The sequence below is a fragment of the Hemicordylus capensis genome, chromosome 3, assembly GCF_027244095.1.
Source record: "Hemicordylus capensis ecotype Gifberg chromosome 3, rHemCap1.1.pri, whole genome shotgun sequence".
Classification (NCBI taxonomy): domain Eukaryota; kingdom Metazoa; phylum Chordata; class Lepidosauria; order Squamata; family Cordylidae; genus Hemicordylus; species Hemicordylus capensis.
In genome coordinates, this window is record NC_069659.1 from 284,677,396 (window position 1) to 284,697,259 (window position 19,864).

General features: G+C 49.3%; 2 protein-coding genes across 15 annotated transcripts in view; one reads left to right on the forward strand and one right to left on the reverse strand.

The window, feature by feature from the left end:
• Positions 1-12,709, forward strand: part of LZTS2 (leucine zipper tumor suppressor 2) — an 81,629-nt gene extending 68,920 nt beyond the window's left edge. For all 13 annotated transcript variants that reach the window (XM_053306605.1, XM_053306610.1, XM_053306597.1 and 10 more), the window contains 4 exons: positions 1,862-2,272; positions 3,094-3,684; positions 7,241-7,510; positions 8,444-12,709. In XM_053306605.1, coding sequence (XP_053162580.1) covers positions 1,862-2,272; positions 3,094-3,684; positions 7,241-7,510; positions 8,444-9,112 — 1,941 coding nt within the window. In that variant the 3' untranslated portion in view covers positions 9,113-12,709. The remainder of the gene's footprint in view (positions 1-1,861; positions 2,273-3,093; positions 3,685-7,240; positions 7,511-8,443) is intronic.
• Positions 12,593-19,864, reverse strand: part of PDZD7 (PDZ domain containing 7) — a 58,792-nt gene continuing 51,520 nt past the window's right edge. For both annotated transcript variants that reach the window (XM_053306595.1, XM_053306596.1), the window contains one exon: positions 12,593-14,247. In XM_053306595.1, the coding sequence (XP_053162570.1) occupies positions 14,104-14,247 (144 nt within the window). In that variant the 3' untranslated portion in view covers positions 12,593-14,103. The remainder of the gene's footprint in view (positions 14,248-19,864) is intronic.

Sequence of the window (19,864 nt, forward strand, 5' to 3'; positions counted from 1 at the left end):
TCACCTGTGTGTGTGTGTGTGTGTGTGTGTATGTATGTATGTGTGTGTGTGTGTGTGTGTATATATATATATATATATATATATATATATATATATATATATGAATGAATGAATGAATGATATAGATGCTATGATGATGATGATAATGTTGCACTATGTATAAAACTGGATAAGCAAAGTGAGGCCCCTAGTTTTGGTTGTGGATTTTATTTCCTGTTAGGTTGCAATTTTATATCTTATAAAAACATTTCTTTCACCTCTCAAGGGCTTGCAGCTTTCTCCCCCCCCCACAAAAGCCCTGTGTTTAAAACAGTCTTAAAAATAAGCCCCATACATAATCACTAAAACAGAGCATTTCATAGTGGCAACAATAGCGTAGAACCAGAAATGTCCACTCAGTGGCTATAGGCCTTTTGGAAGAAGGAAGTGCTGCATTTTCTCTGAAAAGCCACAACAGGACCACCTTGTGGAGGACATTCTATAGCCTCCGGGCTGTTGTGGTCAAGGTCCTGCTCTTGTCTCAGATGTTCTTGCCTCACGTGGTGTGGGCATGTGTAACAGGCTCCACCCTACAGAATGTGAATAGTGGCTGGGTTTGTATGAGCAGAAGTGGTGGCTGAGGGTTGCAGTTCCCAGGCTGTGAAGGGCTTTTTAAAGTTCTTTGCCAGCATCTTGAATTGGGAATCCTGGAAGCAAACTGGAGACAAGTGGCCTTGCTGCAGAATAGGTGGAATATGTGGAGGCTTTGTGTACACATTAGGACATGAGTCTATATTTGTGGTCTGACAACGAGCCTAGTCAATTCATCTACTTTTGATGGGAATTTGAAAGGTGTAAATCACTACTTGTAGCCCCATACTGCCCTTTTACATTAAGATAGAGCAGTAAAAATTGGTATGCACATTCAGATGTCAAATGACAGAGAATTAACATGATCCGCCCATTTTCAGGAGAGTGGGGCAGAAAAGATGTAAAACACAGCATTATGATCAGTAACCAACTGTTCTGTTTGCAGAAAAAGGCTGAACGATCAAGGCAAATAAGACTGCTTAGAGAAGAGGTGAACTACAAAAAACTGGTTAAAAAAATAAAACTCTAAAATAGAATTCTGTTCACAAAGTAGGGGGTGGGTGGAACAACAGATAACTGTAATAAATGGATAGCAGTACAGTATCATTTACAATATGAAACTGGACTATGAGAGTATAATGACTTTTATTGGCTTTGCTTGATGGGTGTCTGAAGTGTTTTGGAACCCAGCAAACAGACATGGGTTTCCAATTTTGTGTATTAAAGGTCTCTGTTTGTTAAACACATAGGAACATAAGAAATTGCCTTCTACCGAGTCAGACTATTGGTCCATTTAGCTCAGTATTGTCTACACAGACTGGCAGTGGCTTCTCCAAGGCTGCAGGCAGGAGTCTCTCTCAGCCCTATCTTGGAGATGCCAGGGAGGGAACTTGGAACCTTCTGCATGCAAGCATGTAGAGCGGCCTGATCCCCTAAGGGGACTATCTTACAGTGTTCACTTGTAGTCTCCCATTCCAGTGCAAACCAGGGAGGACCCTCCTTAGCAATGGTGACAATTCATGCTTGCTACCACAAGACCAACATGTGCACACACACGCACATGCAATAGATCTCCCCTACCCCCATCCATACCAATGCTAATTAAATCCCTCTAATAGAGCAGTGATTTGGGAGATTTAGATCCGGCTTTTTCCATAGAATACAGTATCTTGGTTCAGGCTTGCAGGCATGCAAACCTGAGTGCACTTTGTGACGGTAGGCCCCACCCAAAGGCCACAGGTTAGCTTCAGCTCTCCTCCTGTTCTCAAGTGTCGTTTCTTCTCTCTTTCAGGCCACCTGCAGAGCCTCCCCTGTGGACGTCATGGCCATAGTGCAGACCCTGCCTGTCTCCATTGAGTCGGTCTCTGAAGGGGCTGCCCCGCTCCACGCTGGTGCCTGCTCGTCTCCTGCAGCCATGGGCAGTGTCAGTAGCCTCATCTCAGGCCGGCCTTGCCACAAAGCCACCACGGAGTTTGGCCCTTTCCGCCTGCCTGGTGGTGCTGGCTCCCAAGAGCCCCTGTGCCACGGGCTTCCCCCCAAGAAGAGCAGCTACACGTATGCCAGTGAAGAGGACTGGGCTGAGGCCGTCTCTCCCATCAGCCCCTGCAGTGATGCCGAGGACCTGCAGGATGACAAGCCCCGGGTAGGCACCATCCGGGGACCACCCCCCAAGTTGGTGCCTGTCTCAGGGAAACTTGAGAAGGTAAGGGCGGGACCTGCTGCTACAATTATTATTTATATGCTGCTTTTCAATGAATGTTCTCGAAGCGTTTGCATAAAATAAACAAGATGGCTCCCTCTCCCCCGAAGTGCTCACAGTCTAAAAAGAAACATAACATAAACAGCAGCAGCAGCAGCCACCAGAGCGAGGCTGTGCTGGGGTTGGGTAGGGACACTTGCTCTCTCCCTAATACATATAAGAGAATCGCCACTTTAAGTGATGCCTCTTTGTTCACTTAGCAGGGATCTTCATCCATCCAGATGCTGCATGTTCAGTCAGCACTGACAAAAGTCGACTATTTCTTCCAGTGGCCCACTAGTCCCCATTACGTAGCCTTGACGAGACTGAACTGCTTATTGAAAGCATACAGCTGTCCCACTGAAATGGCCTGTGATGTCCGTGACTAAAGAGTTGCCTTTTTGTCTGCTCGTCCAATAGAATCCATGCTAAAGCAAGATGGGGGTGAGCACCCACCCTGGTGCTCCTAGTTGCATTTGTGTCTGCTTGCTTTAAAAGCCCAGGACAGGCAGCCGGAAGAGCACCACCGCGTTCTTCCTAGCTTAGGCATGCGTTGCAACAGCTGAGGAGGAGGGAGGAAATAGGCTCCTCTGTGAACTTCAGAATCAGCTCCTCTAATCTTAACTGGAGATAAGCAAGAGCCAGCTCCTCCTCTGTGAAATGCAGAGCCTGCATCTGCCTAGGGGTTATCAAGGGGGTGACAGGGGGAGAGGGTGTCCGCTCCTATCTTTTGTTTGTCCTTCAGGTGTCGAGCATTGGTCTTACCACCCTGTGCTGTTTTTCAGAACATTGAGAAGACTCTCATCCGCCCAACGGCCTTCAAGCCGGTCGTGCCCAAGAACCGCAATCCCCCGCTGCAGGGACACTTGGCGCTGCGCCCTGGCGCCTCGGTGCTCTCCGAGAGCCAAGCTAGTCTTGCCCAGCTCTTCAGCGGCCCTTCTGCAGGCAACACCGAGAAACACAACTCCCTGAGTTGCCGCACCAGCTCCCATTCCGGAACAATGTCAGACTCGGGACGCAACTCCCTCTCCAGCTTGCCCACCTACAGTACTGGTTGCAGCCAGCAGATGGAGCCAGTCAGCATCTCCATGGGCCACATAAACCTCGACAGCCACGGCAGCGGCAGTTCACGGGGCCTCACTGGCCCGTCCAACTCGGACAGCGGGCGCTCATCGTCGAGCAAGAGTACGGGCTCTCTGAGTGGCCGTGGGCACCCTTCCTCTGACAGCGGCTCCTGTGGCGGGCGCTCACCTGTGCACAGTGGCGCTGATGATGCCCTGCTTGTCCATGAACTTGAGGAGAAGCTGAGGGAGCGTGAAGCTGAGCTGCAGCATCTGAGGGAGAGCTTGGATGAGAATGAGGTGGCCATCTGCCAGGTAATCAGCAGGGGGGCCCTTTTGCTCCTCCTAACGGAGGAAGGTCTGATGCAGCATGGGAAACTCCTGTGGGGAGGGGAAGGCTCTTTCTGTTTTGGGGCTTCCCTTATTAGTACTTGGGACAGAAGTGGGGTCTTGCCTCATTAGATGGATTTTGTGTAGATGCAGGTGTAAGACAGAAATGTTGTACACTTTAACCCAATAATTCAGGGGTAGGCTACCTTGGCTCTCCAGCTGCTGAACTACAACTCCCATCATCCCCAGCTGCAATAAATGGCCACCGGTGGGCTAAATACAGTTTCTTATTTCTGCAGCTGTGTCCCTCAGTGCAGAGAGGGGTGAATTGCGCCTCCTAAGGTGTCAGATGTTTTTGATGTTGAGCAGGCTGGGAGCACAGCATGTTGGGAGCTGCAGTCTTCATGAGGTTAATTTAGCAGCAGAGCTGAGATTGGCCATTCCAGTCTTGGAGACCTCCATTTTCTGGCATTCTCAAGTTCTGCAGCTTCTTCACTCATTGCTTCCCTTTCTTGCTGTTCTAGGGCCAAACGACACATCATATTTAATAGGTTGTTAGAGCTGATGTGCTGAACTTTGCTGCATTAAATAGGAGCAGTGGGTTCCAGGCTGGAACCACAGCATGAGGCTTTGGTTCCAGTGTTTGCTTCAGTCATGGACCTGTGGCTGTTGCTTACCCCAGCTCAGAATCTCTCACTGGTATCAGTGAGACAAATGGCAGTAATGTGGGGGCTCTAGATTGGGACTGTGGCAAGGGTAAAAGGTTAAAGCTCCTCTTGCTTCATGACGCAGTCCCAGTCCAGATCACTCCTCTCCCTACATGGCTTCTATTTAGTACAGCAAGGATAAGCACGTCTTCTCTGATGACATGTTTATTGGGATGCATAGTTGGTTTATTTGTCATATTTATATACAGTCTGGTATATACATCTCTTAGGCGGTGTAAGGTTATTCCTTCAAATTGGTGTCGACTCTTGGTGACCACAGAGCTATGTGGTTTTCTTTCGTAGAATACAGGAGGGCTTTACCATTGCCATCTCCTGCGCAGTATGAGATGATACCTTTCAGCATCTTCCAACATCGCTGCTGCCTGATCCAAATTACAATATAAAACATAGAAACAAACAAAACACTTTCACAGAATAAAAACAATTCACAGAGTGAAACAATTAAAATAATTTCACAGGATAAAACAATTAAACAGTTTACAATTAATTTTAATTAAAAGCCTGCAAAAACAAGTGTGTCTTAAGGGTTTTTTAAAAAGCTGTTGGAGATGGAGAAACTCTTATTTTGACAGGGAGTACATTCCAAAGCCTGGGGCAGCCACAGAGAAGGCCTGACCTTGAGTCGCCACTAGACAAGCCAGCGATTACCAAAACTGGACCTCCCCAGATGATTTTAATAGGTGACAGGGTTCATGACAAAGAAGGCGGTCTCTTAAGTACCCTGGACCTAAGCCATTCAGGGCTTTATTGGTAATGACCAGCACTTTGTATTTCGCTTGGAAACATATCAGCAGCCAGTGCAGTTCTTTCAGAATCAATCCAAATGTTATATGGTCCCAGAGACCAACCTGGCTGCCACATTCTGTACCAGTTGTAGTTTCTGAACTATGTACAAAGGCAGCCCCATATGAAGGGCATTACATTAGTCAGGACTGGAAGTCACTAGCATATGTACTGACATTTTTAAGGTCATTTACCTCAAGAAATGGGCATAGCTGTTGTATCAGTTGAAGCTGATAAAAAGCGCTCCTGGCCACTGCCTCAACCTGAGAAACCAAAGAGAATTTGGGATCCAGGAACACTCCCAAGCTATGTACCTGATCTTTGAGGGGGGAGTGCAACCCCATCAAGAACATGCAGATCTAAGCCATCTCTTGAGTCTTGACCCCTCACAATCAGTACCTCTATCTTTCTTGGATTCAAATTCAGTTTGTTATCCCTCATCCTGACACTATCTGGAATCTACGCAAGAGGTAGGAACAGAACCACTGTAGAACAGTGCCACCCAATCCCACCTCCCTCAGGCGACCCAGAAGGATACTATGATTGATGGTATCAAAAGCCACAGAGAGATCCAAAAGGATCAGCAGAGTCGCATTGTCGATATCTAATCGGAGATCATCAGCTGACCAAGGCAGTCTCAACTCCATAGTCTGCCCGAAAGTCAGTTTGAATAGCCAGTCTAGATAATCAGTTTCTTCCAGGACTGCCTGCAGGTGAGAAGCCACTACCCTCTCAGTCATCTTGCCCAACCATGGGAGATTAGAGATGGGTCTATAAGTTGCCTGAAGGGTCCAATGCAGGTTTTTTCAAGTATGGTCTAATGATAGCCTCTTTCAGACACCGAGAGATCCTAACCTCCCTCAGAGAAGCATTTATGATGATTACTAGACTCTTCCCGACAATCTGTGAGATAAAATAAGCCAAGTTGGGCAAGGGTCAAGAGAACAGGTGGTAGGTTGCACAGTCCGAAACAGTTTGTCTACATGCTCAGGAGTCACAAACTGGAAGTGGCTCCTGAAGATGCTACTTTCACTAGTTTAACCTTTAGGTAAAATTAAGGAATTCAAAGAGAGCATTGTTGCATATATTGTGACCATAGTCTTCATCACTCCTTTCCCACCAGTTTGTTGTCTTGCTGCTGCTGCTGCTGCTGCTGCTGCTGCTGCTGCTGCTGCTGCTGCTGCTGCTGCTGATAATAGCTTACTCCTGGAACCTAGGCTCACTCTATCTACCTGTCTTTTTACATTGATATTCTGCTCTTCTTCCAAGAAAGATTGTTATATTCTCTAGACCAGGGATCCTCAATGTTGGGCCCCCAGATGTTCTTGGACTTCAACTCTCATAATCCCCAGCCAAAGGCCACTGGGCCTGGGGATTATGGGAGTTGAAGTCCAAGAACATCTGGGGGCCCAACGTTGAGTATCCCTGCTTCTAGACGATTTAACAGTAATTTATTATGTTAATAAATGGTTTGTTTGTTTATTTATTTATTTTATTGTCAAATTTATACCAGCTTGCTCCTGTTGGATTCTTCCTGTTGATGCCCAAAGTAACTGGATCTGTATGCTTGTATTCCCTGCCATGCTGGCTAGTAGATCCCTGACTGCTCTCTTCAATTCGGTGGGCTTTCTTCCTGTTCTCCTTATTTCCCATCAAGGTGTGCTCCCTGATCCCCAGCCAGGTCCATGTCCCTTTCTAAAACGGCCTCTTAGCCTGCCTTTTGGTACCCACTATGCAGCAGCTCCTTGTCTTCCTACAGATTCTGTGGCGTGGAGTCCTGGATTTGCAGGTCAGGGCAATTCTCTTTCTAGCTACAGCTGCTTTCTTCAGCCAGTCGGGAGGGAAATGCAGTCTTCAATTCAAGGCGGAAGAAACCCTGCTGTGGCCACCGCTCTAGAGCAGTTCTCCCCTAGGCACAATTAGCTGGCGGTCCACGGATGCGCCAGGAACAGGCTCTTTCATAGCAAAGGTGTATCGAGCTGCAGGCCTTCTGGGTCCCACCCGGTGTCCTTTCCCCCTCTTCCCACCAGGTCTATGAGGAGAAGCAGAGGCGCTGTGAGGAGGAGATGGCAGAGCTGCGGCAGGGCTACACGGCCAAGCTGCAGCAGGCAGCCCAGAAGGCTCAGCGCAGCCAGCAGGTGCTGCAGCTCCAGATCTTCCAGCTGCAGCAGGAGAAGAAGAAACTGCAAGAGGATTTTGCCCAGCTGCTGGCAGAACGTGAACTGCTGGAGAAACGCTGCGCCTCCTTTGAGCGGGAGCACACCGAGCTGGGGCCCCGGTTGGAGGAGACCAAATGGGAGGTGAGCTGGGTGGGGAGAAAGAGGGGCTGGCAGCTTGCTGGAAAGCCAGGTGGCCATCAAGGAGGCTGCATCACGAAGCAGGGTGCTGGCTGGCGGTGACTCCCTCTCCCCGTATATAGTTTTGAGGACCTCTTCTAGGATCATAACACCAAAGGGGAAGAACCAGTTTGCACGCGCACATCTTTTGCTTTTTCTAGATTGGAGCTTTTGGCTGGTTGCTGTTTTCTCTGGAGATTCCTTCTTACCTTCTCTACCACTGTCCCCTCTAAAAGGGATTCCCAGACGTTGTTCAGTACAACTCCCAGCATCTGCAGCTGCAGTGGCCTTTGGCTGGGGAGTCTGGGAATTGTAGTCAACAACATCTGGGAATCCCTGTTAGAGGGAACACTGTTCTCTACCCTTCCAAGGTTGACCCTTCGAAAACCTGCCTTCTGGCCACCCATAGGGTTTATCCCTCCCTGCTACTGGTGGTTCATTTCTGGCAGTATGGAGGGTTGAACTGTATTATTTGGTGGGGTCCTGGAAATAACTGGTGACAGCCCATTTAGGTCTCTTTTAAACCTACATGCATGCACACGTGCGCGCACACAAACACACACACATTCCCTCACACTCTTTTGGACTCTGTTCTGGTACCACTGAGATGATATCTAGTGGAGGACAGCAAAGCAATGAAGGAATCTTCCCACTTAACAGGAGCCCCATCAAGCAGACTGTTCTATGGTGAGTTCCACTTTTGTATTGCTTTTTGAATGCACTGGTGAGTTACGATCTTGCCAGCTTCAGTTTTGCAGCCTGTCTCCCCAGCCCCGCCGAGCTGGAGGACAGCAGCCAGCCTGCTACTCATAGAACCTGGGCCCTGACTCTGGCGAAAGAGAAGGGAATGCCTGCTTTCTTCCCAGCCCGCTGATGCATCTGTTTCTCTCCCCACAGGTGTGCCAGAAGTCAGGCGAGATCTCGCTCCTCAAGCAGCAGCTGAAGGAGTCTCAGGCAGAGGTGGCGCAGCGGGGCAACGAGCTGGTGCTCCTAAGAGCGCAGCTGCGAGAAGCCCGGGCGGAACTGCAGGCTGGCGAGGAGCAGGCGGTGGGCTTGCAGGAGGTGGCCCGCACCAAAGCCCTGGAGCTGGAGGTCTGCGCCAATGAGCTGGCCCGGCGCAAGAGTGAGGCTGAGCTGCTGCGGGAGAAGGTGGGGCGGCTGGAGCGTGAACTGGATGGGCTGCGCAGCGCGGCCGGGGAACTCTGCCCCCTGCTGGCCGAGTGCGACGAGGCAAAAGCCCAACGTCAAGCTGCAGATTCCTTGCAGGGCTTGCGGGCCCAGGCGGAGCGGCTGCGCATGGAGCTGCTGTGCGAGCGGCAGCATGGCGAAGAGCAGCGGGAGGCCTTCCACGCTGAGCGCCTCACCTGGCAAGGGGAAAAGGACAGGGTCATCCGCTATCAGAAGCAGCTGCAGCACAACTATATCCAGATGTACCGGCACAACCGTGACTTGGAGCGCCAGTTGCGCCAGCTCAGTCTTGAACTCGAGGCCCGGGACCTGGATGAGTATGAGATGCACGGGGGCGAAGGAATCTGCTTTGAGGAGATTGCCGCCACTGAGATCTGAGCGTGTGCAGTGGGAGCCCAGCAAAGGGGCTACACTGTCCCAATTTGATACTGGCCCCTGAGATTGGAGCGTGCTCACTGGGGACTCCATCCTGCCTTGAGAATGGAGTGTGCCTGAGACTCATGGAGGGAACCTCCTCCTGGAGAGCATGGTCATTGTTCCCAGTGGGTAGCGCTTGTTCCACTCTCTTAACGTGGCTGGGGGCCCAGTACGAGCCCCTCCAGCTCAAAAGATTTCACTGCCATTGAGATTTGACTAGGGCTGCTTGAGGCCAGGCAGCTTGGCCTGATCCAACAAGGGTGGGGAAGCTGACAAAGGGTTTCCAGCAGTATTTTCCAGACCTGCCTTGGAAGAGAGAGTGGCCAGCCTCTCAATGCCCCTTTCCTCCCCTTGGAAAGTCCCAGCAGCTCTATCCCCCCTTTGCTCTGGCTGCTTGCAGAGGCCGTTCTTGAATGCTGTAGCCCTCTAGGCCCTGGCCTCATATTAGGAAGCCTGCTGTTGTGGAAATGGATACCATCGTTTGCCTCCCACTCATGGGCTGGGGAGGCACTCAAGGCCCTGGGAGTGGGATGGCCAAAGGTGTGCTTCTCTCTGCTTCCACGGAGTAACCCAGTTGGCCCTCAGCTGCCACTGGCTGGAAATTGGGCTGAGTTGTCTATGCGTTGACAGCCAATTAGCTGCTGAGCCACTTAGTTGATGGGATGGAATTAGCATCACCTGGTTTTAGGCTGGCTGGAGAAGCTTTTATACAGGAGGCTCTTCTCTGACCTTTGGCCTGGCCCTGGGCTGTGTGCACTCTGTGCTAAATAATCAGCATTCTGCGCGATGACAAGCCAAATTCTGTGATCAAGTAACTTTGGATATAATTGCTTATTTTGCATAGTTTGTATTGCTCCCAAAAGTCCGGAAGAGGAAGGAGCTTTGCAGGACATTAAAGCCCTACCCGCTGACAGTGGAAAATTTGTTAGGCTCCCTCTGGTGCTGGAGACGTGGGCATTGCCCAAGTGTATCTTTGCAGCCAGGAGGGCAAGACGTACTCCTAAAACATTAAAAAGAAGACCAAAACTGATTCTCAGGATGCTGAATTCCAGTCCCAGAGTCTGTGTCTTTTCTGTGTTTGTGTGGAATTGCAGAATACATGCACTCCTGGCCCAATCTCGCCCAAAGCGTAGTGGGAAGATCCTGTGCCAAGCCTTTCAAGAGACAGCCTGCTGTCTCCTACGCTGTGGGAACCCAGTGTCCCTGAGCGTCCTTCTTCCAGCAAGGCTAAACTGCCATACTTGGGCTTCTGGGTCTGCAGCTGTATGGTAATACTATGTGTTCTTACCTCAAGGGGACCAGCGGGGCTGGCTACAGAGGTTGCACCTGTGGCAGTTCATTCAGACTGTCTCCACACTTGGGGCACTGCTAGGTTCCTGCCTCACCCTCATTTCTGTGATACCAAAAGGATTATTTTTATAAGATGGATGCCAAATGCTTGAGCTCTACCTGTGTGGCTGGGAGTGCCCTGAATTCTGTTTCTTAGGGGCTGGAGATGCCTCTGCCCTTCCCACGTTGTCATATTCTTGAAGTTGCTCCTTGCCAGTCCCTCCTCTGCCCCTCCCCTGGGGACTCTCTGCTGCATGGGGGCATGCTCTGTCCTCCCCCCGCCCACCCCCGCCTTGCTTGCCTTTGCTGCTTCTGCTTGGGAACCCATTTGAGAGTGCCTTTCCTTTGGCCTTGCTGCCTGGGTCTTCCTTCCTCTCTGCCCAGCCCTCCTCCAGCATGTGCTCTTCTGCCCAGCCCTAACCCTCTTCTGCAGGATCCCTGATTGCCCAAGGGTCTACAGAGTCAGAGTTTATATGTGACCCCTTCTTTGCCATATCCCTCTGGTTTTCCTCTCAGGCCTAACTGGCAGAATGCCCTGCTGGGTGCTGGTGCTGGCTTTCCTTTAGATCAGGGGTTCCCAACAACCCTCAGAGGCCATTGTGGCAGGGGATGATGGGAGTTGTCGTTCAACACCATCTGGGAAACCAAGGTTAGGAACTTCTGCCTTAGATGATATGGGTGGGCTGGTGAGCATAGTGTCCCAGAAGCTCCAGGTGCTCCTCTCCACCTCCATCCCATAGCTCCCTGATTTAGCTTTTTACACATCAGGTCCTGTTCTCAATCTAGCCTGCTCTCTAGAGGGCGCAGTGCTCTGCAATCCACCTCTTGCTGTGGCTGGCTTAAGAGTAACTGAACATCAGCACTGCTCTATCCAGTCCACTGAAGTCCTCAAGGCCACTCCTTTCAATTCTGCGCCTGCATCTGTGCCATTTACTGGCAATTTTGGAGCTGGAGGAATTCAGTCAGTGCCCTATCTCCCACCCCTTGCCCTCCTCTTCAAGTGATCTGTGAGCTTTTCTGTGGATGTCTTCAGAGGATAGCATTCAGAGGATAGCATTATCTTCAGAGGATAGCATTCCTATTTGTGGAAGATGGTGCTAGTCTCTTTGATTGCTGTGGAAATCCTTCCTGCTCACTAGAGGGCTATAGTGCTCACTAGCTTTTTCGGCTATATTTTAAAAGGGAGCTTTCTAGATCCCTCTCTTTACCCGGTAATGTATGCTTAGGAGAAAGGACAGTCTACTTTCTGGGTGCATTAAAGCCATTTCCAGAGGAAGTTGATTGAGTGGCTCGACAAAACAGCCTTGTAATCTGCAAGACCATAAGGTCTCTCTGCTGAACAGGTGCAGCCTTTTCCTACAGACTGGTTAGGCAGGGAAAATGCATATCCCTGTTGTCTCCAGGAGGCTGAAGAGAGGAGCTAGCTTGGCACACAAATGGCTGAACAGTGGGGTCTCAGAACAGGAAAGGGTTTTCACTCTGGCCCATGGGAGAGCCAGAGAGCTGGGCAACTGTTGCTCAGAAGTCCATGCTATCTCACCTGCCCCGTCACCAGAGTTCCCCCATGTACAGCTAGTGCTTGATGTGCCCACTATGCCAGGCTGGTTTGATATCATTGGCCCGTTCCCTGCAGCTGTGTAAGTACTGAACAAGGAAGCAACTCCTAGAATGGCAGTGGTCTGGGTGCAAAGCCCAGTATAGTTTGGCATCCTGTTTGGGCCACTCTGAGCACGGCAGCACCACTGGTGGGGAAGGGACTTCCTGATATCTGCCAGTCTGGGCTAATCTTGGCTTCAGCTCCTCCTCCTGCATGCAAAAGGACCAGACTTGGGATTTGCAGAGGGGGGTGGCAGTGGGGGGAGTGCATTCCAGCTCTTTGGAGTTCTGGACTGCTTGCAGTGAGAGCTTCCAGCTTTCCTGCTAACTTACGAGATTCTGCGCATTCCAAAAGAAGAGGCAACCTCTGCCACCCCTGGCCTTTCTTGCCCTACTGCCCGTGGCGATGGGAGTGTGTGGGGACACATACACATCACTAGACCAAAGGAAAAGCTTGGTGCATGTCATTTCTGTGACTGTTGATTATCTGCCCCCTCCTCACCACTTTTGGCACCATTTTGTGTTTTTCTTTATTTCTTTATTTCTGAAACTGTATATTTTTCCAAGCTGTGTAAATTTATTGTACAAACCTAAAGAAATGTGTGAATTAAAAAAAAAGAAAAAGAAAAAAGACATACCTTTGTGTTTAAGAAAAGCCACATAGTGGTCTGATGGAGCAGGGTGAGGGCTGGGAGGATGGGAGGGCGAGGGCTGGGGGGTGAGGGGCTGCAATTGTTGTGATGGAGGAGGAGGAGAGGGATCAGGCGACTGAGGCAGAGTGGGAGGTTTCCATCCACAGTGCATTCACACACCCCTGCTCTGGTTGCTGTATAAAAACTGTATCCAAAAGCCCTCCTGCACCGCCACCTTCACTCAGTGGCTTGTAAAATGTACATGGCAGCATCATGTAAGAAGCCTGGCAATGGCTCCATAGAGCGATCTCTGACCCAAAGTGGCAGCATCAGCTCAGGGGAGAGAAGAGAACAAGACGATTCATTTCCTGGAGCAGGCCCTCTCCATTAAATAAGAGAGGACATATGCTTGAAAACATCCTTTAGGACACCCATAAATCCAGGCTGGAGATCCTCTGCAATCCCTCACCATCTGTGGTTCAGAGAAGGCTACAGAGAGCAGGATGTTCCATTTTCTCTGGCTCTGTCCTCTGCATGGTCATTAGAGTGGCTCTAAGGCATGACGGAAATAATGACCACCCTGACATTTGTTTAATCCTCACGTTCTGCTGCCATTATAATTTTGCTGGAAGAAAGAGTGAAAATATTTCCAACGTTGCACTTTTTAAACTCTCCCTGGACCTCAGATTGTCATCTCTTCTAGAGAGGAAAAACGATCTACTTCTCCCTTGCAGATGTATGCAGCTTAAAACTGTGTTACTGCGGAGTCTGAGTTAGCCAGGTGTCCAAAAATTGGTCAGGCAGGATTAAAGCTGACTAGGTGCCAATCATAGGTACCAATATCTCTTCTTAGCCCTTCCTCCAAGCTCCCATTAGCTGGGGTTGAGCTTGCTGTCCAAAAACACCCACTCATAGGAGTCACACAGTTTTGGGTGACAAAGCAATCCCCCCCCCCGTTCAACAGGGGCTTCCTTTTGTCACCCCTCATAGATGTTTGTTCACCTAAGCAGGAAGTTTGCTACAAAGTGATGGGTCTTTGTAGCAGCTGTCCCACTTACAGTTGTTCATTAGCAACTGTTTTGTAGATTCCTAAACCAAAACACCTGATATTTGTGAGTGTGCCTCTGTCGATGCTTGTTCTGGACCAGGCGCTGTTCTGCATTTCTCTGGTTCTGCTCCAACCGTGCCCCCTGGCAATGGGAAGCTTTCTCCATTAAGCCTCCAGGTTGCTGAGTGGTTCGCAATTAGCCCAGCTGATAGTTTGCTTCCTTGGTGCAGTTACCTTTCTGAGTAATAGGTAGATACAATAAACCCTCAGCTGACACTGGGGCTTGGAGCTCTTCCTAATTTCTGAGCCAGCCTTGTTCTTCAGGGCAAGTTGTTTTGTCCACGGCTTTACTTTTTCTTCGGCACCTTCACCACAATATTCATAGGCTCCTTGGCTTTGTTGCGATAGGCCTGGCGGATGATGTTCACGGCTCGCTGGTGGGTTACGTTCTGCAGGCTTTCTCCCTCCACTGCAACCAGCTCATAGCCAGCCTAGCAGAGACCAAGGGAGAGAGTTAGATGTGATTTTACAGCAAACAATTTTACAATGAAGTAGCATTGGGACAAACAAGGAGAAGGAGTGCTAGCAAAGGAGTATTGGTTACTTACCGTGAAGGCTTCTTGTTGCTGGATTTGAGGATATCTCATGAGGTTTATTTTCCCCACATGCTCCAGAGGCAGGACTATGCAAAATAGCTAGCAATGTTTTAAAAGCCTGTGAAGGACAACCCTGCCCAGTTCGGAATAGCCAAGTCCAAAAAATAGAGGAGTCAAGTAACATACGAAAAGAAGCTCATAAGGATTAATATACACTTGGGTGCACTGAAAAGACAATAAGCAAGTCCCTGCAGTAGACCCGGGCAGTCCAAGCGGGTGGGTCGAGATGTCCTTAAAATCCAGCAGCAAGAAGAAGCCTTCAAGGAAAGTAACCAATGCTCCTTTCTCTGCTGCTAGATGAGGACATCTCATGTGGGACCTGCCACAGCCGCCTATCCTGGGTGGAAGCACCCCAGTCAACTGTGGAGGGAGTACCTGTTGTAGCACTCTTCTGCCAAAAGCTGCTTCTGCAGTGCTGATTGGTTAAGGTCCAACTTATAGTGTCTTGTGAATGTAGATGGAGAAGACCATGTTGCTGCTTTACATATTTCGGAAAGAGGATCATTTGTAGGGAAGGCTGCCATTGTTGGAGCTGCCCTTGTTGAATGTGCGAAAACGTAATGGAACTTGAAGCTTTAAATACTCGTATGCTAACACAATACAGGCCTTAATCCATCTGGCTATGGTGGACACTTTTTTCTCCCATGGACGTTGGGAGGTAGGAGACAAATAGAGCATCGGAAGAGTGGAAGGAAGCTGTTCGTTTGAAGTAAACCTTCATGCAATGACTGACATCCAACTTGTGCCAGTCACGCTCCAAGAGATGAGATGGTTTTGGATAGAAAAAAGAACAATGTCTTGTGAATGATGGAACCTTTGGAATGAACAAAGGGACTGGAATCAACCATACCGAGTCACGAGAAAAAAATGCAGAGATGCTTGTTTACAGACAGAGCTTGTAACTCTGAGACCCTTATTGTTGAGGTTATTGCCACTAGGAAGGCAAGCCTGAGTGACAATCAATGCAGTGGTATCACATGGGTAGCTTTGAAACAGTGGAGCTTGTAAAGCCTGAGGAACTGTGTGCTGATTCAAAGATGGAAAACAGTGAATTGTGGGTGGAGAAAGGAGTGTGGCTCCCCTGAGAAACCGTTTCATGTGAGACTGGAAAACATGACCTTGTCAACTGTTTGGACTGAAAGGCCTGATAGGGCAGCTGCCTTTCTTTTCAAATGGTCAGCCTTCAAGCCCTTCTCCAGCCCCTCCTGTATGAAACCTAGGAGTTCGTGGATTACATAGGTTTCCTTACATCTCCAGTTCCTTTCACACCATGTTAAAAGGCCCTTCAAGTGAATTGGTGTATGGGGCTAGCTGATGCCTTCCTTGATGCCAACACAGTGTCAGTTATTTTCACTGTATATCTGTACTGACTCAGGATGTTCCTCTCAGTCTCCAGGTAGCTAATTTTAACCACACCGGGTTGTGATGACATATGGGACCCTGCTTTAGCAGGTCTGGTGATATTGGGAGGAACCATGGATCTGATACGGAGAGATGGAGAACTTTGGGAAACCAATGTCTCCTCGACCAGAATGAAGCTATTGGGATTAGGGATGTTCTCCCCCATCACATGCAGGCTGCTGGGGGAGAGCACTGCCAGAATGCGCTGATAACTGGGGGGAGTGCCGCCAGTACGAAAGTGGAAGTGAGTAGAGGAGGAGCAAGGATAGACCTGCTCTCTGCGTTAAAGGGGCTGGGTAAGCCCTCAATTTTAAAAGGATTGTGCTGCGATTCAGAAGCTGAATCGCATTCCGGCACATCCCTAATTAGGATTACTTCTGCTTTGTAAAAGTGTACCTCATGCAGAAAACAGCAGAGCAGGGGTACTGGAGGAAAAGCATATAGGAGTTCCTGCAGCCATATAGTTGACAGAGCATCCCCTGCTTCTACTCCCTTGCAGGGGAACCTGGTGAAGCATCTTGGGAGTTTTGCATTGTCCTAGTGTGGAAAATAAGTCTACCTGTGGGGACCTGAAGTGTGTGATGTTCAGATTGAATATCTGATCATTGAGGCTCCATTCTGCCGGGTGGATCTCCGTTCTTCTGAGCCAGTCTGGCTTGGTATTTAGAATTCCCCTCACATGATGAGTCCAAAGATATGTGTCTCTGCCCACTGGAGTAACAGAATCGACTGTCGATGTAAGGACTGAGATCTGGTCCCCACTGCCTCACCCGATAGTTGACATGTGCTCTTGCAGTGATATTGTCTGTGCAAACCGGCACATGTTTGTGCCTCAAAAGATGTTGGAAGGCTAGCAGTGCTAAGCATATTGCTCTGAGTTCCAACCAATTCAGGCTGTGCCTCTTTTCCTCTGGGCTCCATTTCCTCTGGGCTGTGCACTGAAGGCAGTGAGCTCCTCATCCTATGAGGCTGGCATCAGTCGTCAATATGACGGGTGGACCTGGGAACAGTTTCCCTTGGTAAGGTGGCTTGGTGTTGAACGTCAGTTCAAGGACTGGATGACATTGGAAGGCACTAGCACCCCCATCTGGCTCTCTTATGCTATCACTTTCTAATAAGGGGGTATAAAACTGCTATAAGTAGAATCTGGCCCAGACCACAAAATCTAACGTTGCCGCTATAAGACCTAGGAGGTGTGCTTGTGTTAGTACTGAGCCCCTTTTGCCCGGAAGTGTCAATTGAATGATGGACAGACGTTTTTTAAATACGATCCTGAGGTGAGATTGGCCTGTCTAGGGTGGTGTCTATCAGAACCTCCAGATAGTGCAGCCTTTGTGTCAAACACAGCAGGTTCGTTGATTTGTTGATGAGGAAACCGTTTTTGGTCAACCCTAAAGGGTCCTTTCTCTATCTGCATGTCATGTCTGGTGAGCTGGTCATCAGATTGTCTGAATGTGTGAAGATCCGGACACCCTAAAGTCTGAAAGGTGCTATTAATGGCCCCATTATCTATGTGAAGATTCAGTGTGCAGAGAAGAGGCCAGAAGGGAATGCCTTGTATTGATAATGATTTCCTGCCTACTTGAACCAGAGGAAGTGCCAACTTTCTAGATGGATAGGCAGGTGCAAGTATGCCTCTGTAAGGTCTGTTGATGCCAGATAATCTAGGTGATGGATTGGCTCTGCAATCTACCATAGGGTCTCTGTTTTGAATGTTCTGCATTCTACAATTTGTTCAGGAATTGTAGATCTAAGACAGCTCTTAGGGTGCTGTCCTTCTTTGGTACTGTAATCAGAGTAGAAGACACTCTGCCCCCTGTTAAAATGTGGGAAACTGGCTCTATGGGCCCTATTTCCTCTAGGTGAATGATGGCCTGTAGAAGAACTGCAAGTTTGGTAGTGAGTGTGAGACGAGAGTAACCAAGCACCTATTGGGAGGATAGCTGTCAACTGTATTCTGTAGCCAAATTGTATTGATTGCAGCACTCGTTTGTCAGTGGTGGTGAGTACCCAAGCATGAAAATACTCTGCTAAGCAGCCCTCCAACTGCCAGGGCACTGAGTCAGAACTGTTGCCTGGTTGTTTTGGACTGGGCTGTGAAGCCCTGACATAGTTGGCCAGATGACTTATTGTTTGAATGGAATCTGTTCCAGTAGGGGCACTGTGACCGATTGTCCTTTTCCCTTGGTCTGAATTGGTATCTGAAGGGACGAAAGGAGTAAAAACGGGGCTTATTATTTTGCCGGCAGTCCTCTCTGTGAGCATTGGAGAGAGCCTTTCTCTTATCTTTGGTTTCAGTTACTATATCCAATGTCTCATCCCCAAGTAACTTGGAATCCTCAGAAGGCACTGAGGATAGATTAGAGTGAGAAGTGGCATCCACCTGCCAATGTTTTAGCTATATGCTGCATTGGGCCACAAATGTAGATGCTGAGGACTGAGCTGCAAAGCAGACAGAATCCATAGCAGCATCAGCAGAGGCGTAACTAGGGAAAACGGCGCCCGGGGCAAGCACTGAAATGGCGCCCCCCCGGGCCCTCCCGCCCTCCCAACATACTACATTATACTTAGGTTTTTCCTCACAAGCGCCCGCCGCCGCCGCCAAGCCAGGCCACTGACTGGCCGCCAGGCGCCAGCAAAGCAATGGGGGGAAGGGCGCGGGCGGCGCGGAAGGGACCGCTCATGGGGGAGGGGGCGCCGACACGCTCCCTTGACTGCTGCAGCGCTGCTGCACTGAGCAGGAAACATTTGTATTAACAAAAACATTTTTAAAAAAATTTCAAAAATTTTTTTTTGTCATGGCGGCGTCCCCCACGTGACCAGAAAAGATGGCGCCCGGGGCACGTGCCCCCCCTGCCCCCCCTATAGTTACGCCTCTGAGCATCAGCCATAAAGGCTTGCACCTTTTGGATCTTTGCCGGGGGAGTGGGGGCTTGTTTTAGATGAACAAGATCCTCAGGTGGGTTCAGAATCAAATCATCTACTCAGAGAAGCGATGCTCTGGAAATGATTGAGGCCGCTGTGGAGGATCGGATAGACAAGGATGAAGCTTCTTGTGCTCTCCTGAGTGAAGCCTCAATTCCTTTTATTTGATGAATTTCTGAGGAAGCTGTCTCCATCCTTTGGGAGTCCTGCCCCAGATAGGAGAGCCACCAGTAGTGTGTCAGTAGGACAAACCTTGAGAAGGTTTGAGGCCTCCTAAGAAAAATTAAAGAAGTTGTTAGCCACTGTACCAGTCTTCCTGGCAGGCATTGGGTTAGCCCACTCCTGTGTAACCATGTCACTGAAGAATTTGGGGAAAGGAAAATTATTAACTCTGTTCCTATTTTTTGGAAAAACAAGTGCTCCCTGAGAATTGGATGGTATCTCTTGGGAGGGCAAGAGTTGTAATCCCAGAGTGTAAATGATCTTATTCAACAATGAGGCAAAGTCATCAGAGGTAAATAACCTTTGAGTATTAGAGAAAGAGTCAATCTGTTGGTCGTCTGAACACGCCCCCCCCTCTATATAATCCTGATCGAGATCCCTGTGGGGCCTCAGGATCCCCTGGGGTTATGGGCTGGGGATTAATAGGGGTGAGGTTGGGTCCCAGTTCCTCCAGATCCTGTGAGTCAGGGGAATGTGGGTGCCTATCCTGGTTGTGTAGGTCTGGGGAGTCATAATCTGAGACCTCAGAAGTGCTTGCAGGGTTAATCTTTTCCCAATTTCTTCCAGACCTTGCCAATCTTTCCCTGTTGCTTTTTTCTTTTCTAAGATTTGGGCTATCAGAGGAAGAGGAGGAGGAGGAAGGAGAGCTAGACACCCTCCTTTTTCTTTTGTGCTTTCCCCATTTAGTTTGCTGGAGTGATTTGGTGAGCATGTCTTCAACCAAGCCTGCCAGGCTGGTGGTATGGAAGATTGGACATCTGATGGCCCGGGAGGTGTGGGGGCTTTAGTTAAATCTACCGGGATTGTGTGTGTGTGTGTGCTTGGTCCTGTTATCACTGGCCCTGGATTGTCATCTTATGCAACTGGGTGCAATGAATTGCCTGCCGAACGAACTCTCTGATCT